Genomic DNA, 12,858 nt, shown 5'->3' with positions numbered 1-12,858 from the left:
GAGTAGTGCCTTCATCTAGTTTGAGAGTCATTAAGGGGCCTTTCTTTCTCAGTTCTGTGTGTACATCCCTCTGTGGGTGCTCTGCATTGTCTGCCACACGCATGGTCTTGAATTTTAAACAGTGATAGTTCATAGTGTATCTAATGGGTGAGGCAAAAAAATGGGAGTAGAATATAATATATATATATATATAAATGATAGAACAGACGGGTTACTGAAGTTCTAGCAAGTATTTCACTGTATCAAAATCAAAGCGTCTCCCTCTCATGCAAGGCTACACAAGAAGAATGGTCATCGTTGGAACTAGGAAGGAAGTCTATCAACCTGGCTCTTAATGGGGAGGATGTCGATCTCCTCCGAATCACAGAATACCGTACAGCAAGGAAGATCTCCATTTTCCTGGAGGTGGACAAGGTTCAATGGTTCCTTGCTATGGGGGAAGATTTCCAGATCTGCACAGAAAAGGGAGCTGTGTGTTCTTGGTTTTGTTGCACAAAAAACAAGGATAAAATCTTGTTGCTCAACTCAATGAAATCAGGTTTGGGAAATTTCTTGCCTTGATGAAGGAGTCTTCTCTAGATTTGCAGCAGGGGATAGAGCAGTGGTCTCCGTCTCTCAATGTTGCCTTGACCCTGACTTTGTCTTTAAACTCAGGTCCTCCATTGGTTGACTGTTCTTGCCCCCACTACATCAACAGCCATCTTTTGAATTCTTTTGAGCCATGCCCACTAAATCCCAAGGCCCTTTCAAGCTTCAAAGATCTTTTGTTGGCTTTATCTGAGGCTCTGCTAAAGCTGAGCCAGTAAGTTACTTTTGGGCTTTTACCCCCTCAGGCCTCATCCCCTGGACCCCTTCACCAGCCCAGTACTTTCTCCTATTTTTATATTTATGAAGGACCAAGTGGTGCTGGTTTTTTTAAAGCCCCAGTTACTTTCAGGACCCCTGCTCAAGCAAACCTGAAGCTCCCGCCAGGCAGCCACTGCAGGAACAGTTTGCAGGCTGAGAATTTTGATTGGCTGATTTGGAATCCTTGAAACCCCACGAGGAAGTAGACTGCCTGGCACTGGTTCCTGCCCCCTTGAAATCCCAGGACCCTTGTAGTACAGCCCCCCTCCCCTGGTTTCGAGGTGATTAAAGGACTGGACACTGGGAGCGACTGCTTCAAGAGCAGGTTTCTGAATGGGAGGTTCAGAAAATGAATATAGTTAGAAAAATCATTGGAGTATCTTTTGAAGGCTCTGAAGATAGGGCCATGAGTCTTTCTGAAGAAACTGAGAAAAAGAGTAGGCAAGAAGAGAAAATTATCATTAAAATATTAGGCAGTAGCAGGAAGAAGGGTGCCAACGGGGAGCTCAACCAATTGGAGTTTTCAGATAATTATGAGAAGGTTGGAGGATTATCAGACTTTGGGGAGGCTGGTAGCAGCCGGGGATTTTCAGTGAAATCATGTTGAGAAAACGTATTTTGTGGAATGTGGGGAGCCTTAATGACTGTTCAAAAAGTGTGTTGATTAAATATTTCTCAAGGACTGGGGAAGAGATATGTTGTTTGCACACGGGAAACCAGAACAGAATTCATAAATAAAATTATATTAACAGCCTCTGGAGACATAAAAATTGCAGATGGCTATTTCTTGAAGCTGCTAGAAGCGCAGGAGTTGCCTGGAACCTGGAAGACTAGTTCCTTCTTAGTCTCCTGCCTGTTCAGGAACCTGGAAGATGGTTTTAAGTGGATTTCCAGCAGCATCTATGCTCCAGGTGAAGGACCCTCTAGGCAGCTCCTATGGGAAGAGCTCATGGAGGTTAAAGACAATTGGGATGCCCCTTGGGTCATTGGGGGGAGACTTCAATATGGTTTTGTTCCCTCATGAAAGAAGTGGAAGCACCTGAGAGATTCTAGTATGAGAGAGTTCCTTGATTTCATCAATGAGAATGACCTGATTGATCTCCCCTTGGTGGCTCCTTCACATGATCTAACTCCAGGGGGTCCCCTTTTTTCTAGGATCTTTTCTTAGTCTTCGATGACTGAAAAGAACATTTCCCTCAGGTTACTCAGACTCATCTCCGAAGGCCCATTTCAGATTAATTCTTGACTTTTTTTTGACACCTTCAGGAATTGTTGGAAGATTTCCGTGTATGGTAGAAGCGCTAGAACAACAGCTGCGTGAGCTCCCTGCCAAGATGAACTTGAAGGTTCATGCAATCGGGAATTTGAATTTTACAGAGATAGAGCATGCGAGATCAAAGGTGACAAAACATAGAGGGTATGGGAGTTCTTGTGATGCTAAGGAGTTGGAGAACTTATTTGACAAACAAGCAATACTATTGTGCAGTTAGAAGCAACTCGGAGGAGGCAAAAGCATCCACAACATTTAAGTACTTGAGTGGTGATGCTAAGCTGTCATGGCGTACCAAGTATGATAAGATTCAGAATGGACGACGTGCAATTGATAATTGACAGACTTGAAGAGAGAGCTTAAGGCCCAATTATTTCTTAAAAATGTTCAGTACAATGCTTAGCAGGAGCTGTGAGATCTTAAGCACAAGAGTATAGCAAGGGTACATGCAACAATCCATTGCTTTGAAGGATTCTAGGAAATGTTAGAGAAATACAAGCTGTTCTATTTCCGTAAAGGATTTAAACTGCGAGCAAGGACTGAACTTTATTGAAAAAATAGTTCAAAACTTGCCTGCTACACAAACTACAATGGAACACATGACTGACTACGCTAGAGAGAGTTCCACCATGTTCAAGGAGAGTAGCTTGTCAGGTGGAAACAGCAAAATGTTTTTCAAGAGAGGCAAACTCAAAGGTTCAGGAGCCAGCATCAAGGCATCAACTTCAAATGAAGCTTCATAGTGTCAGTTTTCCAACACATCCAGTGGTGATGAAACTTCGTTGTCTTGGTCTTCCAACACATCTAGTGGTAAGAGTAAGCTAACATGCTTCTTATTTTAGGCCCTCACAGGCTTCCTGTCGCTTAAAGCCTTCCAAGCTTCCATTAAGAAGGGGACACAAGGGAAGAATGAGGAATCCCGAAGGATGAGTGCAATGCAAATCAATGGAAGGGCACTTATGCTGCCTGCATCTAAGGCTACCAATAACTTAATCTCACAAGGGGAACAAAAGCACTCGTGTTGAGCATGAGATTGAGTTGTTACCAAGGATCCACTAAAGGGCCATATCAAATGGTGGGTCTAGAGTTAGCATAGTTGAGGAGGCAACTTGGTGAGTTATTGAAAGGATATTATATACATCCTTTCAAAGCATTGTTTGAAGCACCAGTGTTGTTTCAAAAGAAACATGATGGGGGCATATGGATACGTGTGAAATGTTGCACACTCAACAAAGTGATTTTGCACAAGAATCCCATTCCACTAAAAACTAAGACATGCCAAGTACTTCAACAGACATGACATGTGTCAAGCTACTATCAAGTGAGGATAGTAGGTGGTGATGAGTCGAAGACTACTTGTATGATACGATATGAGACATGAATTCTTGTTGATTTCCTTCATGTTGATTAATGTGCCAATAACTTTTTGCATGCTGATGAATCAAGTGCTTCATGACTACCTCAATAAGTTTGTCATGATATAACTGGATGACATTGTTGTCTACAATTCCATTGTAGAAGAACACAAAAAGCATCTACATTTACAAAACATGTTGTTGAAGGAGAATAGTCTTATGTGAAGAAACAAAAGTGCTATTTCACTAAGAGGAATCTTAATTTTCTATACTGGTTGAACAAGGTTGTGTCTGGATGAATATGGAGAAGTAGAGAATTCAAGATTGGAAGATCCTAATGACAATCAAGGAGCTATATTCCTTTATTGGACTTGCAAATGTCTATGGCAAGTTCGTGGAGGGGCTAAAACTCGAGGACTTCCTTATTAACCAAATTGCTAAAGAAAGGTCATAGGTGGAACTAGACGGAGGAGTGCCAGGAAGCCTTTGACAACTTGAAAATGAAGTTATAATGCAGGTGCCAATACTTACTCTTCCTAACATCATGAAACCCTTCGAGGTATAGACAAATGCATTGGACTATGCCCTTTGTGAAATCTTGTTATAGGATGGATATCCTATTGCATATGAGAGTCGTAAGCTTAGTGAAGTTCAATAGAAGTACACAACGCAAGAGAAGGAGATGCTAGAGGTGATTCATTCTCTACACATGACGTGGCATACCTACTTGGGTATAAATTCATGGTGAAAACAGTTAACTTGGTTGTCAATCATTTCTTCACACAACCTAAGTTATTCCCCAAGCAGGGTTGCAGAGAAGAATTCGGAGTTTGATTTCTCTTTTGAACACAAGATGGGGCAAATAAATGAAGTCGTAGATGCATTAAGAAGGAAGGCCAAGCTTCTGGCCTAATTGCTAACACACTTGACAATAACTAAGGTTACTACAACCATGTGGAGCACATTATGGAGACCCTTATTAGAGATCCAATTGCCCAAAACCTCATGAAATTGGTTGAAGAGGGCAAAGCGTGCTAGTTTTGGTTAGAGGATGGATTGCTGCTGACACATGGTAATTGGCTCTTTGTGCCTCAAGCTGGTGACCTAAGGAAGACAATTTTTAGCATCACAACACCCTGTAGGCAGGCTAACCAAGATGGCATTGAATGTTGGCATTGTTGAAGCAAAGGTACTACTAGCCACAAATGCGTGATACGATGGCTGAGTATACATCAAGACATGTCTCATCTACCAACAAGACAACGTTGAGCTAAAGAAAATTATAGGGTTGTTGGAGCCTCTTAGTACCAACAAGACCATGGAAGAGTGTCTCACTTGACTTCATCATCAACCTACCCAAAGTTGGTGGATATTGTGTCTATACTCTATACTCGTGGTTATAGACAATTTTCAAAGTATGGTACTTCCATACCTACCACAAAGTATCGCACGCATGTTTTTCAATCATGTGAAGTGTTTATTGATGTATAACCATGGTCTTAATTTCCATGAAATTGTTGAACTTTCCAGTTTCCGTCACCCTCGAAATCGAAATGGCAGTTGATTTCCGTCTTGCATAATTTCTGTCGAAATTTTAACGAATCATCCGAAATTTATCGAAATCTTGAAATTTTAGCGAAACTTGTCGAAATTTGAACCATGCAATAAAATTTCCCCAGAATGCAAATGAGAAATTTAGGAGTGAAGAGAAATTTCTCTCTTAATTTATTTTATTTATTTTTATCGAAACAAAAGATTATTACAAGTGCTTTTGAAATTTATGAAAAAGTAAACTTACAAAAACATTTTATTTAACCATTCATGTATAAATTATCATTATTTGTATAATAAATAATATTAAAATGATTTATGAATTTCATTTGTATTAACTGATTCACTAAATATTACAAATATGTTTGATGCACATATTATATTACAACTTCACCCCATAGACAGCATAAATGTATTTACTTGTAATATATTAGTCCTAAAACTTACATTGTTGTGTCTATTAATCATTTCTAAAGCTTTATAAAATAATTCCATGCTTGACTACTTATTTCCATTATTTTTTCAAATCGAAATTGAAATTGACATCGAAATCGAAATTTCCGTACTTTTGGAGCTTCGAAATTTGAGTCAAAATCGAAATTTAAGACCTTGTGTATAACACATTTGTTGAAGCAGAGGTGCTACTAGCCACACATGCATGATGAGGTGGATGAGTATATACTTGGACATGTCTCATTTGCCTACAAGACAAGGTTGACAGGAAGAAAATTATGGGTCTATTGGAGCCTCTTAGTACTAGCAAGACCAGAGGAGAGTGTCTCACTTGACTTCATCACTAACTTGCCTAGAGGGGTGCAAGGTCTATACTCGTGGTTATAGATAGGTTTTTGAAATACGTCACTTTCATACCCACAACAAAGTACAGCACACTCGTTTTTCAAACATGTTAAGTATTTAGGTTCCCCAATACATCATTAGTGACAAAAACAAGATTCATATGGAACTTCTAGAAAAAACTTTTTAAAATGATCAATTCATAGCTTGATATTTTTGAAGCTACCACATATAGTAGATGGATAGATGGACAGATTCAACGAGCAACTATAGGAGTGCTTGCACCATTTCATCACTAGAAACAAGAATTGGGTGCAGTTACTCGATGTGGCTCAATTATCTTTCAACACCCAAAAATCTTGCGAACAACCACTCTTACGTCACATAGTGGACAAGTTGTATAGAGGAAAGAGTTCAAGAGCATACATCTTCACTAAAGAATGGAGACAAAATGCGGTGATTGCCCAAGCCTACCTAGAGAAAGCTTCAAATGAAGAAGCATGCAGGTCAAACAAGAAAATCATTGTAGTTCAATGTGTGCGACTTCATATTTGTTAATCTCCATCTAAAGCAGATGAAGTCACTATGAGGTTGGATATATGAAGGACCAATCCCCATATTTATCAAAGTTGAGAAGGCCTCTTACAATATTGATCCTCCACTTGGATAAAGGTGCATCAGGTGTTTCATGTCAGTTGCCTCAAGTCATCCATTGCTGAATAAAGATCTAACATGGAGCCTATCAATCAGAGAGCACTCTGTGAAGACATCTCAACAGATGAGAACTTGAAGAATAGTGGCACACATTCTTAGTAAAGTGAAAAGGCCTCAAAGATGAAGAAATGAGTTGGATCTCAACAGACAACATGAAAATATTTGTGAACAAAGTTAAAGAGTATTTATTATCAAAGTCTATGAATACGTCGAAAACATAAGTGGGAGGGAATGTTATTAGCTAAGCTTGTTTAAGGTATTATGCTTGTTTGCGACCGTTTATCTTATGTGCAAGGGATGGGTAACCATCATAAACAATGGTGTAGGTTTTATTCTTTGAGTAGGATAAATGGATAATGCTTCAGTGAAAATAGTGAGTATGACTCCTTGGTCACTTTGACGTTTACTAGTCACAGACTAAGAATATCATAGAAAGCTCTTTAGGGGAGGGTGGGTATTCATCAATCATTGTAAAACCCACTAGCAATTCTAACGTGTTTAGCGAACTTGACTTCCTAAACACATGTTGTTTAGCCAACTTACTACATGACTCTCATTTGCTTTCAGGTTTTCTTAGTACTACTTCCGCTTCATTTGCATTTGATGGTTGTGCATTTATTCATATTGTGAAATTGTAGTCGTATATATTCAGATGACTAGTGCCAGATGGCCATTCACAAGGTGTGAAGTGTTTAGCTTGTGACGGGTTAGCTTCGGCTGTCATCTAACCATACCTGATCCACCAAGCTATAGCCCTTTGATAAACTATCATTTGTAATTTTTTTTGTAAGGCAACTATCATCTGTATTACAATAAAAATAATATTCTCATTTCTCACAAGCATTTATAAGACATTCAACAGTTCTTACCATAGGGGAAAATGAGGTTTAAGTATAAGCTAGCAGCCTGAAGTGCAATAATGCAATATTGACATACTGTTACTGATTCTTTAAGTTAAACTAACATAGCAATTATTTTAAAAAGATGAAATCCATGCCTTCTTGAGAGGAAGGCCATCTTTCTCAGGATTAATGTCATGGATTGCAACCAAAACTTCTGCAGGCGTCAAAGCTGGGCCTGTATGAGCTGAGCCCTGCCAAAAAAAAAAAAAAAGATATCTCAGCAACAAATATTGACATCAAGAAACGCTAACTAAAAAGAATTTCACTGTTAGAAATAACATTACTGCTCAAAGCAAACATCTGGATGATACAAAAGCAATGCACATTGCATGTTCTCAAGAAAGCATCGATATATAACGGGTATCGTGGAGTAACAATTTCAGTTCATAATGCTAGTCAATGAACTGCTGTAGCATGTGCTTCAGCAAAACCAATATTAGGTCAAGAGTATGCTCCCAAGAAAGAAGTCAAAGTCAAGGATAATTTCCTACCAGCAATACCAAACTGAGTATTCTTGAGATTTATTTATCCCCTAATTTTAGCATACATAATTTTCATGCACAATTATTGCTCAAAATGAGTGAGTAAACTGTCACTACTGATAAATATCAACAGGGATGTGATGGCTACTTATGACAAAAAAAAATTGTATAGGAGCACCAACAACCAACCCAACAAAACAACAACATAACCTTAACAGTCTGAAAGTCCCACTATGTAGGTTGGCTATGTGAATCAATTTCTTTTTTTCCCATTCCGTTCCATTCATGTAACATGATCCTATATACACTGGACTGTTGTCAAATCATTCTTATTACAGCCTCCACCCAAGAGATTTTAGGTTTACCCCTCCGTCACATAGCCTCTAGTATCAATAAAATCACTCTTTCTTGCCAGTTCACTATTTGATTTTTATACACTGGACTGTTGAATCATTTGTATTACAGCCTCCATCCAAGTGATTTTAGGTTTACCCCTCCATCTCCTAGACTCTAGTGCCAATTAAATCACTCTTCCTTGCCAATGCACTATTTGATTCATGCTGCAAGTGCCCAAACCATTTGGTCTTCTCTTATTTCATCTTCTAAGTTTGACTCCCAACTTCTACAGATTCCTTTATCTTTTAGAATTAAACCACTCATCCATCTAAACAATCCGTTTTCAGCTAGATCAATTTTTTTGTGTATCTTGTTTCTAAATTGCTCAACATTCTGATCCATATAATAAAGTTGGTCTCAGTCCCAAAAAAGTTTCCTTCTAATTTTAAGATGTATTAGATGTAAGGTCATAAGTTTGGTTTTCACTAAAATTTCAAGGCTTCAAAGGGAATTTCTATGTCAATGTCAATTTCGATTTCAATTTTAATTGGGAAAATGCAGTAAAGCATGGAATTCATTTATGAAACACTATAAACTATTAATTGACATAACAATGCAAGATTTAATACTAAAATTTTACAAATAAAATACATCAAGGACAGGTACATAGTGTATAAGGGTGCAATAATTGTAATATAATAATGATACTAAACAAATTCAATTAATTTAAATGAAATTCATAAATTAATTCAATACTATTTATTATAAAAATACAGATAATTTTGCACAAAAATGGTCAATTAAAATATTGCAGCTAATATCTAAGCTTTAAGTTTTCATATAATTTGAAAAAAGATAAATTAGGAGAGAAATTTCAATTTGGGTTTTGAGTCTCATTTTTGACTTTCAGGGAGGTTTCATTCTATGTTTTAGAAATTTGACAAGTTTTTCTGAAATTTTGAGATTTAGATAAGTTTCAGGTGATCATAAGAAATTTTGACAGAAATTTTCAATTTCATGGAAATTTAAAACCATGATTTGATGTTCATATATAAAATGCCCAAAAATCTGTGCAGTGTTCAGCACAGTGCCTGCTATCAGAGGACAGAGGAGCATCCTTAAGATGCTATTATAATACTGCTCTACTGGGGAAAAAAAGTCGTAAGAAAATATAGATATTTATGACAGCGGGAATCATTAATGCATACCTGTAATATGCGAGCAAGAGCAAGCTGGAACTTCTCTAATGGAAGGTCAATTAGTCGTGGGAAAATAGGTAACACCTATTGACATAAAAACATGAACAATATTTTTGAGATTTTTAAGGCAGTCAAATAGAAGACCTGAACATCTTACATCCACAAAAACACACAGCCAACCATGGCTCCCTGTTGTGAATCAACATTAGCTAGAACCACATCAGGTTACACTTTTCAAAGTTTGTAAATTTGAGAACATAGTAACATACAAATAAACACCACAATGAATCCCATCAAATGATAGTGAGGTGGGCCCACTAGTTGAACACATGTTCAAAGATGCACAACTATCTTCATAGGTATACATCTGACTTATGCTAATTCAACTATCATGATATGGCAGCCTCATGGAAGGGAAAAAAAAAATTTACTCGGTCATATCAGGACTAAGATTGCTCTTCCAACAATGTTGAAAACTTGAAATTTCTTCTCCACACACAAATGTGAATAGAAAATTAAAAAAAAAAAAAATGGTAAAAGAGACTGAGTGCCTTCCATAGAAACACATATTTGATAGATGGGGAAAATTTTAAATAGCACATTGCTGGTTCAGTTTAGACTTAAATAATTAGGCCGAGAAAGTTTTTTAACTTCTTTCAGTAAACAAGAAACTCCACCTTCTAAATATTCAATGTATATGAGGTGCTATGTAACCCACACAAAATTCTGCACTGGAAACTGTAGCAGTGTAGGCAGCATCCAAAAGGGACACACGGAAAGAAAAACACCCTCAGCTCATCCCTCCAAAGCAATATGTTATCACTAAAATAGAAAAATTAACAAGCATGCCTATGTCCATATACCCAAAATAATATCAAATTTCAGTTTTTTTAAATTCATTTTTTTTTTGTATGTTAAACACCAACAGTGCTATAACGTTGCATTGCATGGGAAAGAAGAGTTATAAAAGAAAATGTCATGGGTGAGAAATGTATTAATGTAAGTTCTGAATTCAGGTAGAAAATAAACTCCAGCTCACCAAATCAGACTTCATCCTAGGCTTGAATAACTATATTAGTTGGCAAAAAATAAACTAATGCATATAACTGATAAAATAACTGAAGATAAAAAGAAAATTGGAGAAAAACCTCATTTTTGGAAAGTGATGACAACATTGGGATAAGAATCGTAGCATCCTGTACAAGATAAACAGTTAGTATAAGGGCAAATATTTCAAAAGGATCATCATTGAGAAGACATTTACAGCGTAAAAGTACAAGTTAATAGAACCTTCAACTTAGTTTCATATAAATGTTTAACGATTGCAATCAGATCAGAAGAAGGTGTCGTCCCTTCCGTTAATACTTGCAGCACCTTGCACGAATATAATTCATTATCAGCATCATTCAGGAAGAAAAATAGAAACAAGTGCAAAGGAGTTATAGTAAGAAGATTCAATAACAAAACTGGAAAAGATAGTCTACCTGTGACAGAAGATTTTCACTTCCTTGGGGTGGATCAGATATTATACGGAGCAATTCAGAACATGACGACCCTAGGGCCCTTACAAGAATAGGGATATGGCGACCAAAGGCCTGCACCATTCAGAAGGTTAGGATAAAGGAATAAAAACCTCATAAGGAGATGTGTGTGTGCGCATATGTATTTTGTCACACAAGGCCTGCAATTGTCCAGTTAAAGGGAGTGACCAACTTAAAAACTGTATTACAGGGCCTTTCTGAATTTGCTTTCGGGATTAATTCCTTTCTTCAAATAAACATCAATGATACGAAAAGTCGGTAAACATGACTTGACATGGGTTCCATAAGATCAGGAGGGACTAAATTTAAATCAGCCTAGGTGCACCACCTATGTATGTGCCACACAGCAGAGGTTCCTGAAGCAGAATCTGACACAGGAAGAAGATGAGAGGTTGCTGAGCAAATTGACACTTAATCCTCTCATTCTTCCATGCATAAGATAACTAGCCAACAGGAAAGAGAGCCAATAATATAATACAAGCTTCCAAACCTTATTTTCTTAATTTACTCCTGCTAGTGTAAAAATAAATAAATAATGCAACTAATAAAAATAACCTGCTTAACAGTCTTAGGAGCTCGCCCATAAGTATTGAAGACAAGTTGAAGAAGACTAGCCTTCTGCAAAGGAAAAAGCGGTATCAGCACTACCAACTACCAAGAAACAGAAGACAAGTGGAAAACTATTCTCTCCCATTCTTCAAAATCATCAATAATGGATAACACATACAAACCTTTGTGCATAAAGCAAAATATAAAGAAATAAGGCATTGAGCTTTACGAGAGACCATGTTCGAAACACTCCCAATAATGGGTTGTGCACCTCTCATGGAGTCATTTTCAGAGGTTCCAGGCTCTGAAATTTGAGAACCACTGATTGAGGTTTCCTGGATACTAACCTGAAAATAGTATGGAGAAAGAGATTCAACAGAAAGGAAGGAAATTGAGAGGTTGGTAAAATTAATAACAATTTGTAGATGAAGCTAGTATCATCCCTGAAAAGTAAAATAAAAAAAGTGTCATTGGATGATGGCTTTTCCCCCAAGATACCGGAGAACTCTATGTTCTTTTGCAAAATTACATAACTAGGCATCTTATTGCACATTTCATCATCTAAATTCCAGTTTCCTACATTTATCATTTTACCCTAAAAAAACTAGCATGTTACCTTGTGAATGCCATATTGGATATTATTTCCCCTACATTTTCTGTTTCACCTCCAAATAAATGCATTTAACACCACTAATTTAGGTTATCTAGTCAAACTCTCACTTTATGTGACCACACAAACTTGCATGTTCCTCAATGAACCAGTCAGCGAAAAAAAAAAGAAAGATAAAAGAACTGAATAATATATGACCTAGTTTCAATTTGTAATCAGGTGTTCATCACCTTGTTAAGGTGTAAATCACATGTCTTTCAAATTCTAAGAGACACGTCTTCCCCAAATCCATATAGTACTGTTGTATTTCCCACCATATTCCCCATTCAATTCTACAAAATCTCTTTCATTTTGCACCAATTTAATAACCATATTTATCCCCCTCCCAGAATTGTTTTTTCAATATGTTACTCACTGGTGTGAATATGCACTGACAAGTTAATCATTGGTAACAAGAGTAGTTTTATACAGCTGCACAGAGTCAGGACATGCAACACACCCACCCGGAGTCCAAACAATTGCAGCAGAAAAATTAATGGATAAGTTCAAACAGCTGTAAAATATGATAAACTATTGACTACAGTACAACAGAAAATCAAGGAACGGATAACCTGTAGCATTAGTTTACCCAGTTCTTAAACAGTTAGCTATGGCACTGTTAGCACAAAGTGATGACAACCCAAAAATGGCATTGAATGCCTACATGCA

The 12,858-nt window shown here is 37.3% G+C and overlaps 1 protein-coding gene across 2 annotated transcripts in view; it reads right to left on the bottom strand.

Moving 5' to 3' along the window:
- Positions 1-12,858, bottom strand: part of LOC131161564 (uncharacterized) — a 101,419-nt gene that overhangs the window by 10,259 nt on the left and 78,302 nt on the right. For both annotated transcript variants that reach the window (XM_058117401.1, XM_058117402.1), the window contains exons 15-21: positions 11,723-11,887; positions 11,547-11,609; positions 10,935-11,045; positions 10,741-10,824; positions 10,599-10,646; positions 9,460-9,534; positions 7,529-7,624 (exon numbers count right to left, since the gene is read on the bottom strand). In XM_058117401.1, coding sequence (XP_057973384.1) covers positions 7,529-7,624; positions 9,460-9,534; positions 10,599-10,646; positions 10,741-10,824; positions 10,935-11,045; positions 11,547-11,609; positions 11,723-11,887 — 642 coding nt within the window. The remainder of the gene's footprint in view (positions 1-7,528; positions 7,625-9,459; positions 9,535-10,598; positions 10,647-10,740; positions 10,825-10,934; positions 11,046-11,546; positions 11,610-11,722; positions 11,888-12,858) is intronic.

The sequence above is a fragment of the Malania oleifera genome, chromosome 8 (genome assembly GCF_029873635.1).
Source record: "Malania oleifera isolate guangnan ecotype guangnan chromosome 8, ASM2987363v1, whole genome shotgun sequence".
Classification (NCBI taxonomy): Eukaryota; Viridiplantae; Streptophyta; class Magnoliopsida; order Santalales; family Ximeniaceae; genus Malania; species Malania oleifera.
The sequence above is the reverse complement of the archived record's forward strand: the minus strand, read 5'-3'. Positions and strand labels throughout refer to the sequence as shown.